The sequence below is a fragment of the Mus pahari genome, chromosome 23 (assembly GCF_900095145.1).
Source record: "Mus pahari chromosome 23, PAHARI_EIJ_v1.1, whole genome shotgun sequence".
NCBI lineage: Eukaryota > Metazoa > Chordata > Mammalia > Rodentia > Muridae > Mus > Mus pahari.
The window spans coordinates 32,185,778-32,211,347 of NC_034612.1; the positions used below are offsets into that span (position 1 = coordinate 32,185,778).

Here is a 25,570-nt window from a genome sequence, read left to right on the forward strand (position 1 = left end):
GGGCAGAGCTGTTGACTCCAGCCAGTCTTCTGGAGTATCGTTGCCTCACGGCCACCTTCCCCCTTGATGCCAGTGATAGAAATGAGATCCAAAACTTCTTCAGCACAGTTGCCCTCACAAAGAAAACCCAGTTGGCTGGGTAGTCCTTGCCAGTCCGTTCTGAGCTGGTACCCTGTGCACAGGGAGCCCCCTTCCACGCACACACTGAGCTGTAACCATCTGCATGTGACGCTTCAGGTTCTATACCGTGCCAAAGACCTGGACCCAGAGCCCAGAAGCCACGTGGTACGAGGGAACCACACGCAGTCTGCACTGCTGGCTGGCCTACGAAAGTTCGTGGTCTATGAGCTCCAAGTGCTGGCATTCACGCGGATCGGGAATGGGGTCCCCAGCTCACCCCTCGTCCTGGAGCGCACCAAAGATGACAGTAAGTGCATGGCTGGTCCTGCTGCCTTCTGGCTTAGTTTTCCAGTCCAAACAATTCAGATTGTGGTTGTTTTTAATGTAAATTTTCAACCACTTTTTTTTTCTAGTTAATGGAAACAAAACAAAAATTGTTTCCAGTCACTGGGCATTTATGTGGCCAATTTGAGCCTGGAGAGGATTTTTACAGCCTGATTATGGACTATGCGGAATCTCAGTGCTAACTATGCTGTGGGTGGGGGCTAGTAAGGGTTGGCTAGGTTGTGAACCATGAATCCATCCACTTATTAACAGCTCTACAGATCTAGATAAAACTCCTCTCTGGACCCCTGTGTCCATCCTCCTGGGGATGGTGGGTCTCACCATTTGCATTCGGATTGTTAATTATAAGTTTTTGCACAGAAAGCAGCATGTTTGACAGCACCCAGGGGTCCCCAGGTTCTGGTGCTTCCAGGTTTGAGTAACAAGCACATCTTGCTGGCTTTGTTTTTATGGAAGTCTAAATCATCAGTAAATATGTTTTTCCACTTTGCAGATGTGAGACACTTAAAGGTTAGCTCCTTCCCACGTTCGTTATTTAACAGGCCATAATGAATATGTCAGGGGGAAAATACTGATCTGCCTAAACGCCCATCTCGGGATCAGAAGTGTCTGATGGGATAGAAACAACAGTGTAGTTGTTTAAGCATCTTCTTGGAATGGATAATGAGCTACAGCATGTTCTACTTACTCCGTGGAGAGAGCCCCGTCTCCCTCATTCACACGGCCTCTGGATCAGGCCTCGACTCTACTGCTTCTCTCTCTCTCTCGTTGCTGTGACCCAATGTCTGAGTAGTAGCTTCACAGAAGGAGGGTTACAGTTTGAGGGTGCAGTCCATCACAGTGGGGAAGGCATGGCGGCAGGAGGGAGGCAACTGCTCACATTGCAACAAGAGAGAGGTGAACGCTGGTGTTCAGCTCACTTTCTCCTTATTCAGTCAGTGACCCCAGCCCACAGATGGTGTCCGTCACATTTAGGATGAGCCTTTCCACTTCTGTTAGCCTAATCTTGAAAATCTGTCACGGATGTGACCAGAGGTCTGTCTCTTAGGTGAATCTGGATCCTATCACATTGACAGGCGAAACCACCGCGGCTTCTGTGGTGTGATCCCCTTAGCTTTCTCCAAGACAAGAGGTAGAAGGGAAGTGCAGGGGAAATAGTGACTGAGCCACGTTAACTGCAAGCTGTACTGATCATTGCGTCCATTTAGACCTGAGAAAAGAAAGGAGAGACCTTTCGGAAAGTGTCTCAATGTTCACTGCCATTATTCCTTCTAAGGACACATCTAGTCAGGCAATGATTTTTTTTTCTTTTATTGTTGTGTTATTTATATAAACACATCTTCTCTCTTCACTTTGACACAATCCATTCAGCCTCAGGGACAGCTCAGGAGGTCATTGCTGTGTCACATTGGTGTCATACATTAGTCCTGACATTCAAGCCTGTGGCCTCCCCTGAGCATTTATCTCACCCATGTATGGGTATCATTACACACATCCAAATTCACCCTCCCAGAATGGACAGTTCCCCACATTCTGTTTCTACATTGATTTGCTCCATGCGGATGTGCAGAAATCGATCCATGATTAAGTCCAACGAGAACTTCTCACACTGGCCACACACTAACTTGCCCATCCGTTTAAGCAGATATATTTTATGAGGGCTGAGACCCTATTATTCAATCGTTCCGTAAGATATAACGGCATTTTAAATTATCGGTGCACTGAACCACACAGAAGAATTATTACATGCATCTGTGAGCATCCACTCTTAATTTTCTAAGACAGGGCAGGGGAGGTGAGGCGAGCATAGGCCAAGAAGGATTGAAGGGTTGCCAGGTGCTTCATCAGTGGTTGGGGGATGGGGATGGGGCTAAGGGACAGCTTGTTGTGTTGGTTACTTGTGTTGTGGCTGTAACCAAATACCTGACAAAGGTAAGGCGAGAGGCAAAGGTTTGCTTCGCTCACAGTTTGAGGGTACACAGTCCAGCGTGGCAGTGGGAACAGGGTGACAAGGCCATGAGGTGGCTGTCACACTGCATCTGCAGGCAGGGAGCAGAGAGAGATGCAGCCTGTGCTCAGCTTGCTTTCTCCTTATTCAACCCGGGACCCCATCCCATGGGATAGGGACTGATAGGTCTTCTGCCTCAGTTAGCCCAATCTGGAAAGCCCTCCGCAGACAGAGGTGTGTCTCCTAGGTGATTCTGGAACGCATCAAGGTGACAGTCAGGATTGACCGTCACAGTTGCCAAACCTCTGTTCTATAAATGTCAAACCCAGCAAAGGAATCCGGTCTCATATTGGCAAAACATTTCCTTCCCAGTCGTAGGTGACGCTCGGGCTAGTGTTGCCATGAGCTGTTCTCATGTCCTGTAAGCGTAGTTTCTGAGCATGGTTTTCTAAGTCAGTGTGCTTTTCAAAATCGTTTGGGAGGCACACAGAGTCAGTGAGGGTCCAGAAGTCCTTCACTGAAAACATGGGCTCAGGGGCTGGAGTCGGTGGTTAAGAGCACTGACTGATCTTCCAAAGGTCCTGAGTTCAAATCCCAGCAACCACATAGTGGTTCATAGTCATCTGTTAAGGTACCTGATGCCTTCTGCTACTGTGTCTGGAAACAACTACAGTGTGCTCATATAAATAAAATAAATCTTAAAAAAAGGAAAGAAAGAAAACATGGACTGGGAAGGTAAAATACCTTTATCTTCCATAAAGTGCCTACTGGATGAGTGTCAGAACCTGAGTTCAAATGCCCTAAAACCCACATCAAAAGCCAGGTATAAAATAAAAAATAAGGGGCTAGAGAGATGACTCAGCAGTTAAGAATGCTGGCTGTTCTTCCAGAGGACCTGTGTTCAATTCCTAGCACCCATACTGAGCAGCTTATAACCGCTGGTAACTCTAGCTCCAGGGGACCTGACACCTTCTTCTGGTCTCCGTGGGCAGCTATATAGATCATGCAACATATATCACAGATCTTTACACAAAATAAACAAACACATAAATAAACATATAAACACATCTTTTTAAAGGTAAATCCATTTAGGAGACCCCCAACAGCCATCAGAGCACGAGGCCTTCAGAGAACCCGATGCGACTCCTGTCTCATGTTGCTTTTCCTTCAGCCCCAGGTCCCCCCGTGCGGCTGGTGTTCCCCGAAGTAAGACTTACTGCAGTGCGGATTGTGTGGCAGCCCCCAGAGGAGCCCAATGGTGTGATTCTGGGTAAGGAACACTGTATGGGAGGCGACGAGGCGGTGAGGAATGGCAGAGAGAAAGGGCAGGCGATTTGCTCTCTCCTTTCTGGGTGGGTAGACATAAATCACGTCGGCAGCAGCCAGCGTCTCCTGGGCACCGAGCGAGCATCCTAGACCTCCTTTGTTCCCGAGCAGGGCTCCGAGGCTTTCTCCTGGAATGAAATTTACATTGTATTAACCCAGAATTCCCTCTGTCTGTTTGCAATCCAAGGCGAGCCCATTTGTAATCAGCCTCCCCCAACTCGGGGCTGTGCCAACATTGTTTAGGAAATGGCAGGCTAGTTTTTCATAGCAGATGCTACTTGGGTCTTGGAAACATCTTCTCCCACTATGAAGCCTGCACTGACCCCTGGATAGGAGAAGCTGCTGGGAGACAAAGCTCTGATAAGATTGACAGAAAGCCAGCAGATGGTGTTTTAAAGCACCATCAATACCTTCATTTATTTATACTTTCACTTAGTCAAATTAAAGACTCCATGTTTGTTACCCTTGCCTGGTGGAACATAGGACTGAGTGAGGTCCAGTCACTCTCAGGTCTCCCATGGGACCTGTAGGAAGATAGCTAGAGTTATACTGCACATGACAACCGACACAATCCACAGTCACTAACTGTCCTGCAAACCAGCCTTGAGATTGGGGTGGGTGAAATGCTGCTTTGGAGCTGAGTCTCAGGATGAGGGACTTCTGCAGCCCTGGGAGCAGGGAAGGGACCTCTGGTGGTTTCTGCCTGAGCGTGGAGACAGATCCAGAGCATGGGCAAGTGCCCTGCGTGTGCTGGAGAGTGTGTGTGTCTTAGGGTTGCTTTGCTGTGAGGAGACACCATGACCAAGGCAACTCTTATAAAGGGCAACATTTAATTGGGGCTGGCTTACAGTGTCCCAGGTTCAGCCCATTATCATCAAGACAGGAACCATAGCAGCATCAAGGCAGGCCTGGTGCTGGAGAAGGAGCAGAGAGTTCTACATCTTGATCCCAAAGGCATCTGGGAAGAGATGGAGACTGTCTTCTGCATACAGCCAGGAGGGTCTCTCTCACTCAGTGGGTGGAGCTTGAGCATGGGAGACCTCCAAAGCCCACCTATACAGTGACACACTTCCTCCAACAAGACTGTACCTCCTAATAGTGCCACCCCCCCATGCATGGCCAAGTATTCAAACCACTACAGTGTTACACATGGAAAAATGAGCATTTTAAGAGTAGGGTCCCAGAGTATGGTCCAGAGTACGGTTGCAGACCTGAGTCGCCAGTGGCATCCATCCACTTGGTCTCCATTCACAGGAGATTCTGAGCTAGTAGGCAATGATGGGCTGGTGACAAACTTCTCTGCTGTCAATTGCTTTTGATCTTGCCTGTCTAAGACTTGGTTTGAAGAAAATATTTTATTTTATTAAAGATGGATTCAGGGGCTAGAGAGAAGACTCAGAAATTAAAAGTACTGACTACTCTTTTGGAGGACCTGGGGTTGATTCCCAGCTCCCATATGACAGCTAACAACCATCTGGCTCCAATTCTGGGGTATGTGGTACCTTCTGATATCCACAGGCATCAGGCACACATGTGGTACATGGTCATACATAAAGGCATGACATCCATATACATGAAACAAAAATAAATCTCAAAAAAAAGTAAGGAAATTAAGGGACAGGGAGATGTCTCAGTCAGTGGTGTTTGCTATGCAAGCATGAGGTCCCTAAAACCCATGAAAAGGAAATTTCAGGCATGGTGGCATATCCCTGTAATCCCAGCATCATGAAGATGGATCCCACAGGCTTATTAGCCAGGCAGCCTTGCCAGATTGTGAAGTCCCAGGCCAATGAGGGACCCTGCCTCAAAAGATGAAAGGCACTTGTTTCGAAAACAAGGTGGTTAGCACTGGAGGAACCACACCTATGGTTGTCTTCAGTACTCTATGTGCACATACACATGCATACGCACGTGTACACACACACACACACACACACACACGCGCGCGCGCGCGCACACACGCCTGAAAACCCATACAGCTCCAGCAGCCCAGAGACAGAGGCCCAAAAGGCATGTTTTAGGATAGGCCTGGGTGGCGCTGTGTCCTCTGCTCAAGGGGGCAGGGGGGCAGTCTTCACTCCCTGACCTTCCATTGTAGGATCTCTGGAGCCACCAGATACAAGTATTGCTGTAAGCAAAGATCTCCTGAGCCTGGTAGCCTTGAGGTTGCTGGTGCTTGCAGCCACGATTGTGGCAGCTTTCGAAGTCCCTATTGAAATGAGCTCTCACTAGAAAAGGTCGTGAGCCACATCTGGAATCCGCACCATGGGCTCAGGCTGGGGCTAGGAAATGGCTTCAGAGTAGGTGGCCAGCATGTCATGTCTCAGCATGACAGCAGGCCACAGATCTTTATGAAACAGAGCTGGATACCCAGTTCCCCGGGAGTTGTCCCCAGAAGGCCACACCAAAACAGGCAACATTTTCAGAGGTGCGAAATAATAGAATTCTGGTCTGCCACCTGGAATCCTAGAGGCCTAAAAACTGTTTTCTGTGAAGAAGTAGGTTCCTTGAGCTCCACCATATCCCAAGCCTCTGGCTTTCATCTCCAGCCCTACTGACCCTATCCCCTCTGACCCCAGTCACTGTCAACTCCCTAGTCCTCTCCCTGCAGGTATCACTGCTCTGGGACTGCATGCTATTATACATATGACCTGGTACACACATGGATGGTACAGCTCTGCATTGCTAACCAGTGCCTCCGGTGCATATACAGGGTCAGATTCATACCTGGGGTCCTTCTGTAAGACTCATAAGGAAGCCTCCTCCTATTTGCTGCTGCAATAATTGAATGCCAGAGACTGTAGTTTGCAAAGAATAAAGATTTACTCTCCCTAGGTTGGCAGTGCTTCTGCAACCAGTAAACTGTTAGACCCTGAGATTTTTTTGTTTTTTTGTGGTTTTTCGAGACAGGGTTTCTCTCTGTAGTCCTGGCTGTCCTGGAACTCACTCTGTAGACCAGGCTGGCCTCGAACTCAGAAATCTGCCTGCCTCTGCCTCCCGAGTGCTGGGATTAAAGGCATGTGCCACCACGCCCGGCTAGACCCTGCGATTTTAAAATGAGTCTAGTGCTCCATGTGTACAGTGAGTCTGGGTCTAGTGCGATTGGCAGCTTCCCATACCCGACAATGAATGATGGCATTTTCAGTGCAGGATTAAAGGCAGGTGGTTCAGGAAAGGGGGTGTATGCAGTTTCTGGGGATGGAGGGCTAAGGTGGAATGGCTGCATCTGGGGAGTGCCTTGCTTGTAGGTGAGGACTCTGCAGAGGTCACATGGTAGGGGGAATGGCATGAACAAGAGAGAGTGAACAGGACTTTGGTGGTGCACACTTGGAGTCCACACACTAGCTCCAAAGAGAAGAGACAGGAGGATGACAGGGCTCACTGTCCAGACACCATCGCCTACACAGTGAGCTCCCAGCCACTGAGAGACCCTGAAGAATGACACCAAGACTGACTTCTGGCCTCCAAGTGCACATGCTCAAGGTACACTTGTGGACATGCACGGACACATGTGCATGTATATACATACCTACACACACACACACACACAAAATAAAGTTTAAAAAATAACTAAATAAGACAACATTTACAACAGACCCACCATCCAGGATCTGGCTAATGTGGTAATGCCTTAGCTTGTAAGTGACTTCACCTGGTTGCTCATGGTCCACCTCAGAAAGGACCCACCTGTGGGCCCCACCTCCCAGCCCCTCACTGAGTAGGAGCCCTGGTGGGGATGGTCAGCCTGCAGCATGCTCCTCTGCAAGAATGCCACCCACCGTCCAAGTGTCTCTAGCTGTCAGACACCCTCCTCTCTGCACTCAGAGGACACCTCTGTCTCCACCGTCTCACTGTCCAGGTGGACTGTCAGCTCACTCCTAAAGCTTTGTCATTGACTCTTCGATGTGTCTTGAAGCATTGGTTTTGCTGATCACAGAAGTGCCATAAAGTGCGGTTTAGTCAGCAGAGCCATGCCAGGCCACATCCGTCAGACCTGGCATGGTGAGGTTCCATGAAGGGCAGCACCCCTCACATGTCCTTGTTGGGAGTGTCACCTGTGTAGCCTCTAGAGAGCCACACATGGGAAAGATGAGCAGCCATTCTTGTCTCTAGACATTGTACCCAAAGGAAACTCCACAGCAGTAGAGTTCTCAACCTGTGGGTCACCACCCCTTCGGAGGTCACACATCAGATATTCTGCATAACAAATATTTATATCACAATGACAGTTATGAAGTAGCAGCAAAATAAGTTTATGGTTGGGGGATTACTATGAAGTGAGGAGCTGTGCTGAAGGGTCACAGCATTCTGAAGGTTGAGAACCACTGCTCTGTGGGGCTGGGGATGTAGCTCAGATGGCAGAGTGCTTTCATGTGTGAAACCCTGGATGAACTGGGTGGTGGCACACGCCTGTCATCCTAGTACACAGGATGCGGAGGCAGGAGGATCTGAAAGTAAGCTAATGGTTATCCTCAGCTATTCAGTGAGTTCAAGGCTAGCCTGAGCGATGGGAGACCCTGTCTGGAAAAATAAATAAAAAGGAAACACATGTATCTGCACGGCTCTTCATTCAAACAGATTTGCCTATGTAGCAAAGGAGGAAGCTCTAAGCTGCAGTTCGCATGGCTCGAGTCTCAGGGGGCTGTTAGCGTGTCTCCCAGTCTTAGGCTCTGCATTATCGCAAGGCGGAGAGCAAAGTGGTGATGGTGAGTCCAGAAACCTCACTGCCTAGCGGCAGGCTTCAGCCTGCCATCTACTGAGTACATTAAAAAAAACCTCACTCAGGTTCCCAGGCCTCAGTTTCCCCATTTATGCCCTCTTAACTCATGCAATGAAACACTCAGAAAAAATGTCTGCCATATTCAGTGCTTGTGGGGGTTGGAATAAGCTTGTCCCAGGAGAAGTGACACTATTGGAGGTGTGGCCTTGTTGAAATGGGTGTGGCCTTGTTGGAGGAAGTATGTCATTGTGTAGGTGGGCTTTAAGGTCTCCTGGAGCTCAAGCTCTGCCCAGTGTAGAAGACAGCCTCCTTCTGAATGGCCTCAGATTAAGATGTAGTACTCCCAGCTCCTCCAGCACCATGTCTGCCTGCACACTGCCATGCTTCCCGCCAAGATATAATGGACTGAATCTCTGAAACTATAAGTCAGTCCCAATTGCATGTTTTCCTATAAAAGTGTTGCCTTGGTCATGGTGTCTACTCACATCAATGAAGACCTAAGACAGTGCTCAGTAAACAGAGAGTTCCTACCACATTTGCTAGCCGGTCTCTTCTGACTGGAGGGCCTTTGATCCTGGGCCAGGGCAGACCAGGCCATAAATTTACTTTGTGCATACTGATGGTGCACTATATTCCCCAGTTCTCCACCCACCACCCTGCTTTTGTGTGTGTGTGTCTGTCTGTCTGTCTGTCTTTCTGTCTGTCTGTCCGTCCATGGGTTTTCCAGTACAGGCACCTGTGCACACACAGAGACCAGAGGAGAAAGCTGAGTGTGATGTACCACTCTCTGCTTTATTCCCAGTGACTCTGGAGCTAGGCCAATGGCTAGCAAGCTCTAGTGACCCTCCTTTCTCTGTGTCCTGTAGTGCTGGGCTTACAGTCATGCACATACAGCCAGCCATGCTTGACTTTTTCTGTGGGTACTGGAGATTTGAACTCGTGTCCTCCTGCTGCCGTAGCAAGTGCTCTTTCCCACTGCACTGTTTTCTCAGCTGGAACCTTTGAGCTTGATGGGAAGTCCAGGTGGGACCATCACTGAAAATCACAAACACATAGGGAAGAAGTAGATGGTATTTACTTCAGGCACCCTACATTAGTCAATATTACAGTACTGTAACACAGTATCTGTCGTACTATAGAACCCGTATGACTGTTTACTAGAGACAGGCTGGGGAATCTAACAGTGGCCATCTGTATGCTAGAGATGCTGAGAGCCAGGGAGCTGGCAGCCCCAGAGTCTGGACACTTCAGAAGTCCCAGTCTGGTGCCTGAGGCCTGGAGGATTCCTGGGGGCCACTGGTCCTCAGTTCATGTTGGAAGTCTAAACAAATTGGCTCCCAGTGTCAGAGAAGGGTGGTAGCAACAACAGACGCGCATGTGCACTTAAAAGCAAGGGGCAAAGGCAGGCAGGCAGCCAGAGTGCTGCTCCCCACAGTCTCTGTACTGGGGCTGCTGGGAGGCACTGCCCACTCTGGGGGAGTCCTCTCCCCGCCCCTTAGTTAATTCTTCCTGGAAATGCCCTCACACCTCCATTCAGAGGTATGTCTCTTAGTTGATTCCAGAGACAAGATTAACTATCACACACAAATGCTAAGTCAGATGGCAATAACTCTGTCAACTGGGCAGTGTGGCCTTTGAGCATTTTGGGGTTGTAATGGCATCTGGTGGATAGCAGATGCTGTCTGGGGGACCCCATAACCTGGGTATTATTACAGACATCGCATCAGACCGCAGATGCTGTAGGGAAGGATCAACAGTTCCTAAAGACCCAGGCTGTTGCTGGGATGGAAAGCAAACCTCTGTTTGCCTGAATACCTGGAATGGATATTCCCAGGAGCTCAGGCTGCCAGGGCGGCCTTCTAAGTGTGTGGACTCATCTGCAGCCCACCCCTTCCCAGTCTATATGGAAGCATGCTCTTGCATTTCCCGAAGAGATTAACAGCGTAAAACAGCGCCAGAGCCTGGAGGGAGAAAACACTTGCTTATTTGTGTGATAAATATTTTACTCTGGAGAGCTCAGAACAGTTAGAAGCCTCCTTTGGGGTTTGTGGAACTACCTGAGTCTAGCCACCTGCCCCCAACTTGCCAGACTGCTCCACACACCCTTGAATACTGTTAAAGTAGGCTCCATGCACACACTCTTCAGAACTGTGCCACACCAGTCCCAGACCTTAGATTCTGCTCTTGTCTCCACCCATCAGAAGGCCCCCCAGACATCCAGGACCCAATACTAACCTTGAATGGTTTGTTGTTGTTGTTTTGTTTTGATTTGTTTTGTTGAGAACCCTGATGTAGCATTTCTGTGTCCCCAGGCCTCAAGTAGATAAGCTTTAAACCTACAGCCACACACCACAGACTAAGTGTGGGGCTTTCCGGGAACCCTTAGACTGCTTCTGGGTTCTCTGGGGGGCAGGGCTTTATAGCCTCTGAACAGTCCTCAAAGCCTAACAGCACTGTGTCCGGCTGATGGCCTAGCTTTGGGGACCCAAGCGTCCTCAGAGAGACTAATACCTTTGCTTGTCGGCCATCAGTACAGCCCACAAAAGGTTTGCCTTGAATGTCAAGACCAAGCCCAGACAGCTGTTCCAGTTCTCGGGGTCAGACTTCAAGGAGTGGAAACCCTTCCAAGGCTTGAGGCTCGTTGCCTGTCTTACCCTGTCCTCTGTCTATCATTCCTCCGGCTGATTTTCTCATCGTGGGAAGCGCGTTGGAAAGCCCGCACAAGCTTTTCATTGCACATTTTAATCTTCCCTTCGGATCGATGTCCCTCATGCTTGGCCCTGCTCCGTTGCGTGCCCTTATTATCATAATTCACCCATAACCTTAAATACGGGGCTTCTCTCGAGCCACATTCTCCTCCTCCTCTCGAGTAAGCGTATTCATTCTTTGCAAACACACACCGCAGCCTCCTGACCCTGGCTCGCTGAAATCCCACCTGCTAATGCTTCTGATCCAGCCGCAACCATAATTACATAAGAAGCCTTATCCTCTGAAACGCTCTCAGCTCTGAACACCATCCATCATTATTCTCTGAAAATGCAAGAACTATTCCACAGCTGCCTCTCCCATCCAGGACGCTCAGGAAAGAGACCGCCGCGGTCCAGCGAATGAGTCTCTTTGGCGTGTCAGGGTGAGGAGCGGGTGTTAATTTTTATGTTCAGCACACCAGGGTGCAGGTCCCGCTAATGATGCCACATTTATTGGAGGGAAAATAATAGGAAGGTACAAACAGAAGCCGGAGGCTGAGGAGTTTTCTCTCGGTAATAGCTCAGTGTGGAAAGTGGATTGGAGATAGAAAATAATAACCCAGATTTCCTGCAGTTAGGGACAAATGACATTGTGGTTTCCATATATTATCTACTGAGTCTACACAGTGACTGTCCCAGATAAATATTCCTCTCGTTCTGTTTCAGAGACAGAGGGGTCAGGGGTTAAGGATAACCCTGCAGCAAAAAATCCTCTTCTATGCGAGGGAGGGGCCCTACTGTGCTAGACAACTACGAGGATTGTTCTAAGACCAAGTCCTCGGATAAATGGTGTACAGTCTGCAGATAACCTGTGCTCCCCATCTACAGACTGAAAAATCATGTCTAGATGACTGCCTGCCTGTACTTGATCTGGAATCTCTCTCTCTCTCTCTCTCTCTCTCTCTCTCTCTCTTGTGTTTGTGTGTGTGCACACACACCAGGGGACATCTTGCCCTGTTACTACTCAAAAACATGGCCAATCTCACCTTCATACACAGGCTGAAATCCACCATGGAATGGATATAGCCTAGAATAGAGAAGTCGCTATATGTGGTACCAAATGCTATACATTCATTCTCTGTGTGTGCACCTGTGTGTAGAGGTAAGCTATCAGTGTCGAATGTTATCCCTGGAACTGTGTCCACCTTGTCTCTCTAGCCCGAGGCTTGCTGATTGGACCAGTTGTCTCCACGTCCTCAGAACTGAATATCAGGCATGCTGCCACCTACCACCACCCTTGGCTTTCTATGTGGGTGCTAGGATTGAACTCAGGTCCTCAGGCTTGAACAACAAGCACTTTACTTATTGATCCTTCTTCCCACCAAGAATGTTTTCAGCATTCCCATCGAGAGGAGAGACACCAAGTGTTACATGGGGTAGGGACATGGCCAAGGTGAGCAAAGAACTGGACTAGGTGGGAACACAGATCACTGGCTACCTGCTCTCTAGTCAGGGACTCTGGAGAGAGATACAAGGATCTCACACATGGCAACTAAGAGCCACTGAGCCATGCCCCAGCCCCTCACTGGGGGATTCTAGGCAGGGGCTCTACCACTGAGCCACACCCCAGCCCCTCACTGGGGGATTCTAGGCAGGGGCTCTACCACNGCAGGGGCTCTACCACTGAGCCACACCCCAGCCCCTCACTGGGGGATTCTAGGCAGGGGCTCTACCACTGAGCCACACCCCAGCCCCTCACTGGGAGATTCTAGGCAGGGGCTCTACCACTGAGCCACACCCCAGCCCCTCACTGGGGGATTCTAGGCAGGTGATATACCACAGAGATATCTGTGTTTTTTTTTTAAATTCAGATATGCAGTCTTGCTACATTGCCCTAGCTAGCCTTGAACTCATTCTGTAGGCCAGGCTGGCTTAAGCTTTCAGTCATCCTGCCTCAGCCTCCTGAATAGCTGTGACTGCAGACTGGTTCAGTGGACCTAGATCATGCCTTTTTTTTTTTTTAATTAAAGAAAGGAAACTTAAATCTAGAAGTTTATGCCCCCTAAAATATACTGATAATAAATACTGATTCCATGACTAGAGATATAATTTGTAGTCAGAAGATCTTAGAATTGTGGGGCTTGAGAGATGGGTCATTGGTTAAGAATGCTTGCAGCTCTTAAAGAGGATCTGATTTCAATTCTGATAACCCAAATTGCGTGGCTCCCAACTGTAACCTCAGCTCCAGGAAATCGGACACTCTGTTCTGGACTCCAAGAGAACCTGCACACATACCTGCACACATACACACTTTAAAATTACAGCTTTTAAAAAGAAATCTTAAAGAACAGAAAGGCTTTACAATTGTGTCATTCCCCTGGTCAGTGAAGAAGCAGAAAGAGGAAAACGTGTCCTTCCATGGAGGATCCCACTTTAAAATTACCTGTTCCACACCGGACTGTTGCAGAGAATATTTAATCTCAATCTGGAGCCTCTACCGGCCTTTGGTCATTCAGTTCCCTGATAAAAGACACACAATTTATATTATTTACAACAGCCTTAGTCAGCACTAGAGCTGGACAGAGATATCTACCCTCTAAGCTATTAGAATCTTCTTTCCTGTCTGTAACCCGAGTTATCACTTACTATGTTTCATCTGGACCGCTCTTACCCCCAACTGGTCAGCCCTCATGGCCATGCTTTCTTGACTCCTAACCCATAGCGTCTTTCTTTCCTTCCCACCTTCTTCTCCCTCTCCTGGTGGTTTCCTCAGATTCCAAGGCTGGGAACACCAAGCTCCACCGATCTCAACTCTGCTCAGCTATCGGCTGTAGGCATCTTTATTTGCCAATCAGAAATAACCTGAGGGCAAGGTCACATAGAGTCACTTGGATTTACTGTAGACTCTCTCATCTCTGGGGGGAAACATGCCTTGGGGGCCTACACTTAGCATTACAATACCTAGCAACGGACCACACCTCAGCGCTGGACTGGAGTAAGCACCCACCAGGTGCAGCTGACTCTGTATGCCTGACATGGTTGGATATCACCTGTTTTATGGCCAAGGTAAGGGAGGTTAAGTGTTGGTCCCAGTGACTCAAGGGGCTGGGCCCGAGGCTTCTGTAGAACTCAGGCAGCATGGGTGGCTGATAGAAGGACAGGCCCTCAGGGAAGACAAAAACAAAACAAAACAAAGCAAAACAAAACAAAACAAAAACTTATGACAAAATGACTGCAGGTGCAATAAACCTCCCAGAACTCCCTGGTGAGGGGGCAGCCATGGCAACAGCATCAGTTGACTGTAAAGAGTGGATACCTGATGCTCTGATTGTTTCCTGATCACATGTGCTGATGCAAAACAACAGACTTTGCTCTCGCCTCAAAGTGAAATAGTTTATTCTGGAGCAAAATATCAAACTATGGGCATGGTCCAGGAACGCGGATTTAGGTTATCCCCAATTACACATTCCAATGTGGTAACAGTTTATGGGGTTCTCCTAGCAACAGAGCAGAGAAAAGCCTAAGTCAGGATGGTCTTCAAGTGTGTCGATGGGAGCCTTGGGTAGGCAGGTCCAGCAGAGCAGAGAAGTCACTGTCACAGGCCTCAGACACTCTCTGATGATACACTTAGCTTTGGGTATTTGTTGCAAGTCAAGGGGTTGTTCGCACATTTCAGAGGGTTTATAAACTCATCCCAAGCTGTAAGGCACAGAGGTAAGCAGTAAATGCTATTTAGGGGCTGAGCTAGCTAGCCCAAGATAGTTTGTCTGTAGACCTATGACATCCAGGTGTTGACAAACATTGATGGTCTAATAATCAGTGATCGATCTTGGAGAACACTTGGCAAGGGGAAGGCTTTTTTTTCTTGGGGATGTCAGTTAACCCATGGAGTTGAGAAATGGCCACAAGGTAAGTCCTGTGCTTGCCCTATGAGATGCAGCCTCTTGGCTGGAGCACAGGCAACCCCCAACAGCCTTTGAGATGTGGCCTGTGGTACCTCCTTCAAGCTCGAGAGACAGAGGGTGTGACTGTGGGGGGTTGCTTTTCACATACCTAACAGTGAGGAACTTACAGAGCCAGGTTCTGTCTCAGTCATATCTCCTCTCCAGAGCTGTGAAAGGCTATTTCTGCCAGGAAAGCCTCTCACAGAGGGGACTGCAGGAGTTCAGGGCCTAAGCAGGTATATTCACCGTTAGCCATGGGCTGTATGAGACACTGTTAGCCATGGGCTGTATGAGACACCATTAGCCATGGACTCTATGAGACACCATTAGCCACTGGCTGTATGAGACACATTAGCCACTGGCTGTATGAGACACCGTTGGCCATGGGCTGTATGAGATAGCTATGAGTGTGGCCCACAAAATGTCTTGCGCTTACTTAAGACATTACAAAAAATTTTTATTGTGTTATTGATTTTTTTCAAGCTCTCAGAAGTATTGCTTGTTGTACACATTCTACCCCATCGCCCCTACTTCCTCCTTCCTTTTCCTCTCATGGGTCCCCTTTACCCCCTATGTTTGCATGTATGAATGTATATATGATTTCATGTATCTATACAAAACCTAAGAACCACAAACGATCTCTCGTTTGTGAGTTCTCAGTATGATAGATGACTTTCATGACTATCTCCAATTAAATCCATTTTTTTCTGGAAAGAATATAACCTCATTATAACTACACACATGTCCATTGCGTGGAGCCAGACCATGGCTTGGGAGTTAACAGCACTTGCAGAGGGCCTGGCGTTTGATCTCCAGCACCACACTGAGTACCTTAAACTGCCTGTAACTTCAGTTCCAAGGGACCTGGCGCCCTCTTCTGGCCGCTGTGGATGTTACACACACTTGGTGCACAAACTGCTGAGGAGGAACATACACATAAATTAATTTGTTTTTAATGTCGCCCCCATAGGCAGTACATCTTCTTTAATCATCCCTGTGCTGCCAGATACCTGGAATGACGCCACAGCCATGGCTGTGTGAACAGTGCCAGGTGTAAGACAGATATGCAAGTGTCTTTATCAATGTGGAGGCCTCAGGGTAAATGCCTGGGAGGGTTTTAGCTGGGCGGTGACTTTCCATAAATTGATTGCAGTCCTCAAGCATGAACTCTGTATATGACAGCTTCTATCACTGTGTTGAAAGGTTGAACATTCCTGGAAGCAAACAAGAGCCGAGAGGCTCTGTCCTCTTTCTGGAAGTGCAGTTGGAAAAGTAGGCCAGACCTGGGGCGTCCAGCATCACTAACCCTGGGCAAACTGTAACCTTTCCAGCTGCCTTGCCCCATGTGCTTGGCCGGCTGGGAGCCGCTGCTGTTGACACTCACTGGAACGAGACTGTAGAAACCACGACACCTACACATGGCTGTCTAGTCGCTGTGCCATCTTCTCACTATTTGGTGCTGGGTGTGCAAGTCTCTGAAGGCCTGAGACTGCATCCCCTGGGACTCCCAAGCTCTGCTTCCCCATGACTGAGATGGGAGAAGAGGTAACCTAGGTGGACTGGCCAGCCACCTCTAAGTTGCAGTCCCTGGTCAGTAAATAAGAAGGGGACTTGGATCAACTGCCGGAAACCTCAGAACAGTTGGTCTCTATGGCAGGGAGAAAAGCTGGTCCATCAGATACAAGAAGTGGTTAAGGCGGCCATCGAGCAGCCTGGGGTTAGCCTCTCCTACACACCGAACACCACTCTGATCAGGGCTGAGGATTGTGTCACCTGGTGGATATGACAATGATAGCCACCCTATCGATGACCATGGTGACTAGGCCTAAAGGCTCAGTCTGACCTCTGTGTGGATGTGTCTTCCTGGTCTCCAATGGAGGACTGGAGGAGATGCACCATACAGTTGGGGAAATAGCCTGGCAGCTTGGAGACCCCTAGAGCCAAAGGCTAGACCAGGAGGACCAGGAGTAGCAGAAGTGCTACCTGAGGGCATGCAGGGACTGATGCACTAGGAGGAGCCATGTCTCCACAGCAGGTGAGCAGCTGCCCCACCCTGGTCCCTGCAGAGAGCCTTCACTCACAGGGCAGAGCCATGGAGGACCTGTTCAGCTTGATGCTTTCCTTTGTCCCCTGCTGAGTCCTCATTGTTTAATGTGAACACTTGGGTTGTCATTAATTTTTTTTACATGTCACAGCACCCCATCCATTCTGGTTTTAATCAGAAGCCCAGACCACACATGGTCCGGGATCCCAGAAGGCAGTCTGCCCCATGGCTCACGGTTGGGTCTGGGAAATTGGCAAGGCTTCCTCAGAAGCCAGCGGGCAGGCATCAGGGTTGCTTGGTTGGAGGGATTTGATCATTAATAACGTCTGATCAACCGTGACCCCTTCATAATCAGGGAACTCAAAGAGACACGCCGAGCCAGCCAAACCCTGCCACTTCGGAGTTTCGGAAATTAAGGGGTATTCAGCTATTTAACGTAGAGCCTTTGAGCTCAGGAGGCCTGGGTGGGGAGTCTGGGTGGCTGGAATTGTGGAAGATGGGGGTGTGGGGAAGGCCTTGCGCGCAGGAGGAAACCAGGAAGAGGGAGTGAATAGTGCAAGTGTAACTATTCAGTTATCCTGCCTGCTACAAGCCGTGTGAAATAACCTGCTCGGGACAGGTCTGGCCTCTCCTGCTGTGTTGAAGGGGAGGGCTGCACCTTAGGAGGGAAGGCCCAAGGGAATGGAAGAGCCAGAGGCACGGGGCTCCTGACAACCTCCCATGGGGAACAGTGCAGGGGTTCCGGGATCTAGTGGCATTCTCTGAGCGTACAGCATCTGGAGGAAAGATGAAGCTGTGTTCACATCTTGTTCCCGTGAAGGATGAACTGTGAGACATGTTTCACAGAGGACTGAGCTCAGACAGCCTGCACTCATTGCCAGGGCTGTGACTTCCCTATGGATATGCACCCTGCAGTGCTTTGGAACTCAGGAAGGAACAGAGATGGGCAAGCTTTGGGTTTCCAATCTGAGCTGATTATGGGGTGTAGGTTTTCTGGGCAAGTAAAGAAATAAGTGGCTGTATGACTCCCCTGACTCTGTTGCCTGCTCCCACAGGGTACCAGATCGCCTACCGCCTGGCCAGCGGTAGTCCTCACACCTTCACCACTGTGGAGGTGGGAGCCACAGTGCGGCAGTTCACAGCCACGGAGTTGGCCCCGGAGTCTGCGTACATCTTCAGATTGTCTGCTAAGACAAGACAGGGTTGGGGGGAGCCCCTGGAGGCCACAGTTATCACTACTGAGAAGAGAGGTAAGCCCCCAGGCCCTCGTCTGGCTGTAGCCGGAAGGTTACACAACGGTCCCCTCAACCCTACTCTTCCCCCACGGGGCCTAGAAGCCTGGGCAAGAAGGGAGCTACGCAGATTGCCTTTTTCATTTTTTTAAGTGTGTGTGGCGTATTTGTGTGTGTGTGAGTGTGTGTGTGTGTGTGTGTGTGTGTGTGTGTGTGGTGTGGGGGGGCGTATTTGTGTTCAGTATGTGTGCAGTACTCATGCACACACATGTGCACCTGTGTGGAGGCCAGAGGTGGGGTGTCTTTGCCCCAACATTCTCCACCTTATTCTTTGAGACAGCGTTTCATTAAGCCTAGAGATAGCTGTCTGGGCTAGGTTGGCTAGCCAGCAAGCCCCAGGGCATTCCCAGTTAAAGACATAGGCCACGGTGTCTTTAATACAGCTCCTCATGTTGTGGTGACACCTACCACCACCACTACATTATTTTTATTGCTACTTCATAACTGTAAATGCGCTGCTTCTATGAATTTTAATGTAAACGCCTGTGATTTCTGAAGGTCTTAAGGTGACCCCTGCGGAGGGGTTGTTCAGCCCCCAAAGGGTCTTGGCTCACAGTTTGAGAACCTCTAGTTTAGTAAGTGTGAGCTCTTGAAGTCACTGGTTGCTGTCTGATGTTTAAGACTGTGTCCCCCGAGTGGGCACACTCACAGTAGGTGTTGTCTGAATAGCTGCTCCCCTGGCCTCTGTCCTTTGGAGACACCTACCCTGCCCCATGCTTGGGGCCAGGTGTGCGGTGTACCTTGTGTATGTGGCTCTTCCCTCAAGCCCAGTCGGGAGCATTTTGATGTCACAGAAGAGGAGGATGGGAAACTGAGGCACCTTTATAGATCTTCACCAGTGCAGCTGCTTCAGACCACCACAGGCCAGCTCCTCCTGTGAGAGTCTGGGTGGGACCTATCTCATCAGGCTCTTACCCACAACCTGAGCTTCACACTAGAGCAGCGGTTCTCAACCTTCCTAATGCTGCGACCCCGAAGTACAGTCCCCAGACTGTGATAAACCATATAAGTATTTTGTTGCTACTTCATAACTGCAATTTTGTTAGTGTTATGAATCATAATGTAAATATATGATATGTGGGGGCAACAATCCTCAGGTTGAGAAACACTGCTCTAGAACCTTCCACCGAAGCCCAGTGGGCCTCTCTTCAGAACTCATGCCTCCAGGCATCGGTGGTATGATGATACCGTTCCTGAGGAGGCATAAACCAACTGTGACGTAGGGCACAGCTAACAGACTAATGTAAGGATTCCACCAAGACTCCACTTGGAGAACCAGACAGTTTATTAGGTCCACTTACCGTGCACTTACAAGTATACGGGTGACCCCCACACATAGTGAAGACATCATAGAGCCACCCCTTTAGTCAGCCTTCTACTTCCTGTAAAATCTAGCATCTACCAGGATCACTTGCAGCTAGGTAGGTGGGGTGAAGGAGGGAGTAATGGCCAGAATCCCAGGTTAGGGTCCCGTGACCTTCCTATCCTCCATCTACTAAGGAGTGTCACTAGCTCCATCACCATTACCATACATATAGCTAATGCTATATGATTCTGTTTAGTTAGTTACTATGACTACCAATCCAAGATAATCTCTACTCTAAAATAAATGTTGTGCCCAAAAGAGAAAAAGCCATACAAGAGAGGCTGCCATCATAGCCAGATCCAGCGGTCCGGGAACTGAGCCAGAAGGGCTCATGGGAAATACCCTGAGCTCAAGGCTCAGGGCTGTGAGACCTTGGGAAGACCCTTCCCTTCTCTTTGCTATGGCACTGTCTTGGGTGGCCCACTTAGCACAGTGCCTGGGTCAGCTGAGTGGTTCTCCCTGTCCTCAACATGGCTCTCAGGGACTGCACTGGTGTGATATAAATGTTCAACCAATATGAATGAGTGTCACTGCTGCATTTGTGATGACGTATTACAAGATCTAAAGCAGGCCATCTCAGGAATCAAGGAGTCGAACTCGGAACGCTTAAACTAAGTGGAAGGAGGCCGGCACAGAGCTCCCTCCCATCTTGCTCTGGCTGCCTCCAAGTGTCACTGCCTCTGCTCCCACCCCAGCTCTCACCAAAGCCTCCCACGGTTTCTAGAAACCAAGTCTCCATCACAGGAGAAGCCTGCTGGGTGAAGAATGGGCTATGCTGCCCCGAGACCCACTGTATCTGCCTTGTGCGCTGACACAATAATTCCTCATCTTTGCAGAATGGGCGCCAGCAGAGGGAGTCAGGTCTCACCTCCCATACCCCTGAACCAGCAAGTTCTCAGCAGGCCCGAGGTCCATCAGCCTACCCCAACTGAGCCAGGCTCCTTCTGATGACGACAGCCTGGCCAGGCCGCCTGCCTTTCAGGAGTCACCAAGCTGCACATACCCCTGTTTCCAGGGTTTTCTCAGCTTCAGGCTGCCAGTCAGCCCATGTTAGCCTTTCATCACCATGACAAAATATTCCAGAAAAACAACTTAAAAGAGGAAGGTTAATCTTGGCTCATGGGCTCATATGTGTTCAAAATATGGCGGTAGTAGCTGGGACTGCAGAGGTAGAGAAGAGCCTTTGTTTATGGGGCCCAGGCACTGCTGTAGAAGGTTTAATCTTCACGGCAGGTGTAAGGCTCTGACAAGCCTTAGCTACTGGGGGCCTTCTGAGAGAACCACTCAGAGCCCAGGATCAACACAAAAGCAAGAGGAATTTATTGTTCCAGAGTGCTGGGGTTATCCGTTACCCGAAGGAGAGGCAGTGACCCCGAGCAGCCCGTTCAGCCAGTTTTTATACAGTTTCTAGGGGTAGAATAGAGCAACAGCCACTACGCACAATGTGATTGGCAGAACAGTGTGACTTTTAAACTGATTGGTCCTTAGGAAATGAGGTAGCAAGGGGCTTCCCATATCTGCAGGTGGCCGATGGGCAGTCCTCCCCTCGGTTTTTCCGAGGAATATAACCAGCCTCTCCCTTTCGGCCTACATGTTCCACCAACCTCTTCCTTCTGGGAGAGGAGGGGTCTTCATGTTCTGGGGCCCAGTGGAATTTTCCAACAGTCTTTAGTTAGCTGACTGTAGGAGGTATGGGACAGCCTGATCTCTCTAGGATAGAGATAGTCTTAAAATAGGCAGGTCCATCAAATGCTGATAGCCCAGGCTAACCTTGAACTCCAGATCCTCCTGCTTTTGCCTCTTTTTGTTGTTGTCATTGTTGTTGTTGTTGTTGCCATGGTCATGGTGGTGGTGATGGTTGGTTGGTTAGTTGGTTGGTTGGTTGGTTGGTTTGGTTTGGTTTTTCAAGAAAGGGTTTCTCTGTGCAGCCCTGGCTGTCCTGGAACTCACTCTGTGCAGTCCAGGCTGTCCTTCAACTCAGAGATCTGCCTGCCTCTGCCTCCCAAGTGGTGGGATTAAAGGTATATGTCACTACCACCAGGCATGCTTCTATTAAATGTTGGGGCTACAGGTGTATGCTGTTACACCTATTTGTAGTGGGTCCTGGAGACCAAACCCATGCCTCATTCAAGCTAGGCAGACACTAGACCAGCTGAGCCAGAGGCACAGCACATTTGAGAAGATGTTCTCTCTCTCGGAGGGAGCATCTTGCACCTCCTTGTAGATGTTTTACCAGTGAGTTTTCCCCAACTGCTGACTGCCCCTTCTATTAGCCAGGCACATGTGCAGGGCTTGCCTGCCACATTCCTTGTTGCCTCCACAACTTTTGGGTATAATGCTCTTACTGGGACCTTTACAGGAGGATGAGCTTGAACTCAGAGTAGCGATGTGACCTTCAATGCCTATGGCACCTGGCTTAGGGGACCAAGATCCTAAAGATGAGGGCTGGGAGGGCCCTTCAGGAATTGGCACCTTTAGTCTGGTCTCCAGCATGCCTAATAGTGTTTTTAAGAGGTGGAGACAAGGGCCTTTGCTCAGAGACCCTCCGACAGTCACTCTTGGCCCTTGCCTTCTTCCCGAGGTCATGTGTTCTTTAGAATTGTTCAATACTGTGTGTGTGTGTGTGTGTGTGTGTGTGTGTATGTATGTGTGTGTGTTTGTATGTTTGCATGGACACGAGTGTGCATGTTTGTATGTGTACTTTGTGTGAATATGTACTTGTGAGTGGCTGTTTGCATGCATGTACAGGTTATACATGTGGGTTTGTAGACTGCAACCTGGGGTGTCACTCCTTGAGACACTCTCTACCTTGGTCAGAGAGGGTTCCCCACTGGCTTGTCACCTGCTGATTTGGCTAGGCTGACCAGCCAGTGAGCCACAGGGAGCCCCCTGTACCTACTGCCCCAGATTACAAGCATACACCATTCTTCTGGGCTGCTTTGCACATGGGCTGTGGGGATCCAACTCTGGTCCTCAGGCTTGTACCAGAATTACCTTACCAGCTGAGACTCTCCAGCCCATCGACACTTTGGAAGCAAAGGATGATGAGAAAGTTTTTTTCTAGGATCCTTCCAGGGCTTGAATGGGATCCACATGAACACATGCTGGCTTGTTGCTTACAGCACAGGGCCACCACTCCCTGTGCCAGCACCCAGCCTCTCGGGGCTGGAGCACCTTGACTTCCCACTAGGTCCTAATTAATGCAAGACTTAGGGACAGGGAACCAGAGCCATTTCCAGTGGCAGTGTGGCCACAGCAGGCCTTTGGGACTGAGAGGGAGCCCAGCTTTTTCTTGGGCCTGCAGAAATCAGGCTTCCAGCCATCGTATACATTCACAGCCAAGTCCGTTGATTGAACCAGATCGAAGCGCCTCTCACAGCCCCGTCACTGTGGGGCCCACGATCGATGGCTGCTTTATTACACGTCACACATTTTAATCAGAATCAATAATCCCCATGATAAACAATTAAACAATTCTTTCTCCCTCTGTGGAGTTCCTCTGTTGAAATCGACGGGGACAGGAACACAGAGTCAGGCCAAGGCCTGTTTCGGATGGGCGCCCTACATTTTAACCCTTCCACAAGGATCCCCACACCCCTGTCCCGCACCTGCCTCCCACCTCCCAAGAGAACCTCTCATGTCTTAGACCTCTCGTATCTTAGACTCAGGTTAACTATAAGAAAGAGAAATTAGGTTTTAAGGATGAGCTAAGCCCCCAAATCAGACAGTATGCAAAGGAGGCCCAATGCTTTGAAAGTTTGCATGCATGTGTGTTCACATGTGTGGGACTGCATGTGTGAGTGCACATAGAAGTCAGAAGGCCAGCCTTATGTGTTGGTTTCCTTCCTCAGGTACCATCTACTCTGTTTCTAAGACAGAATAGGTCTTAAGTAAGTCTTAAGACAGGTCTCAGTGGGACCTGAAATTCTCCCATGAGGTGAGTGGCTGACCAGTAAGCCCCAGGGGTCTGCCTGTCTCCAGCTCTCTAGAACTAGACTTAAAAGAATGCACCATTCCACCCTGATTTTTGTGTGGGATCTGGGCCCTGAACTTGTATGGCAAGTACGTTCCTGCTGATTCAGGCCTACTCTCTAGCCTCGGGACTTCCTTCACTGCGCTCCTGTCCCACACAGGGGCTCCCATCAGCAGTCATCAGGGGACAGCAAGGAATGGTCTCTCATGGGTCCCTGCTTTTCTCTTCCTCCGGTTGCAGAGAGGCCAGCGCCCCCCAGAGAGCTCCTGGTACCCCAGGCTGAAGTGACAGCGCGAAGCCTCAGGCTCCAGTGGGTCCCTGGCAGTGACGGGGCCTCTCCAATCAGGTACTTCACGGTGCAGGTTCGAGAGCTGCCAGGTGGAGAGTGGCAGACCTACTCCTCATCTATCAGCCATGAGGCCACAGCCTGTGCTGTTGAGAGGTACGGCAGTGGGGAAGGGGAGCAGAAAGGGTGGGGGAGCGGAGGGGGTGGGGGAGCAGGGAAGTGGAGGGCCGAGGGGCAGGAGTGGAGAGGCTATACTGGGGAGAGGCTGAGAGGCAGGGATGCAGGGTGGGGGTGGGAGAAGCATTCAGTATTCATCTTTCTGAACCTGGAATCTTAGTCATTTGTCTCCCTACTGTGACAGAAACAAAAAAACAAACAAACAAAACTGTTGAAAGCAGCATAAGGGAGGAAGGGTCTGTTCTGGCTCCCAGTTTGAGGCAGACCCTCGTGTTCCTGAAGGCTTGAGGCATCTAGTCATACTGCATCCTGTCCGCAAGCTCCTCTCATTCATTCTCCATTCAAAGACCCCAGCCCCTGGAATGGGGCCGACCATGCTTAAAGTGGGTCTCCGCACATCAATTAGCCCAATCTAGGTGATCCCCTGCAGCCAGTCCCCGGGGCGTGACTCCAGGGTGCTTCTGGAAGCTGTCAAGTTGGCAGTGGATGTTAACACTGGGCTGCTAGGCTTGATCTAATATTTAAGTAGCAGGCGTCCTTGTGACCCGTTCCTACATAGTCACTACTGATATGTACGAGGTGCCTCTCCCCACCCCCTTCCCCCATCCCTCCTTCCTCTTTCATGTTACAGAATCACCCTCCCCTTTCCACCACAAAGCCTCCTTTTAGCTTCTCATGGACCCCTTTATAATTTCCTGGCCTCTACCCCTACTCGCTCCCTTTATGTGTATGTAAAGGTTAGGAGTTTAAAAAAAAAAAAATAGGAGTTGTGATCTGAACATGACAGAGAACATGTAGAAATGATAACAAAAAATATTTTTTTTAATCAACAAAAATATTAATTTGAAGGTTTTGGAAGAAAAATGGGCCCCACTCAACTGAGGGGCCTACTCAAAGTCTCTACCATGGCCCTCTCCAGCTCACACAGTAGGTATCTGTGTGTCCAAGGAGATGTCCTACTGAGAGCTAACCCCCTGTCTCTGTTGACACGTCCCATACCAGAGACCCAAAATCTTCAGAGCTCCCATATTCCAGATGTGCTATACCCAGACCCAAAGATTTGGGGGGCAAGAGGAATAGGGCTGAGCCTGGGCTATGCCCCAGTACCCCAACAAGGTAGATGCTAGGAAAGAGGCAGTGGGAAGGAGGTCGGTGACTGGAGGTGAAGGCCAAAAAGACCCCTTCTCTTTGAGGTATAATAACTCCAGCCCTTGGTCTGGCCACGTGGAAGACAAAAGAAAAAGCTCAGTCCTGCTTTCCAAAGCGTTCTGAGAATCCACAGACCCTGTCTTTGGTAAGGAGAGGCCCCTGTTTCAAGACAGGCAGTTTTATTTGGTCCAGA

General features: G+C 49.5%; 1 protein-coding gene across 1 annotated transcript in view; it reads left to right on the forward strand.

Moving 5' to 3' along the window:
* The window catches only part of Sdk1 (sidekick cell adhesion molecule 1), a 953,795-nt gene that overhangs the window by 837,257 nt on the left and 90,968 nt on the right, over nt 1-25,570 (forward strand). The window contains exons 27-30 of the mRNA XM_021222746.2: nt 238-427; nt 3,585-3,683; nt 18,190-18,384; nt 24,006-24,207. Coding sequence (XP_021078405.1) covers nt 238-427; nt 3,585-3,683; nt 18,190-18,384; nt 24,006-24,207 — 686 coding nt within the window. The remainder of the gene's footprint in view (nt 1-237; nt 428-3,584; nt 3,684-18,189; nt 18,385-24,005; nt 24,208-25,570) is intronic.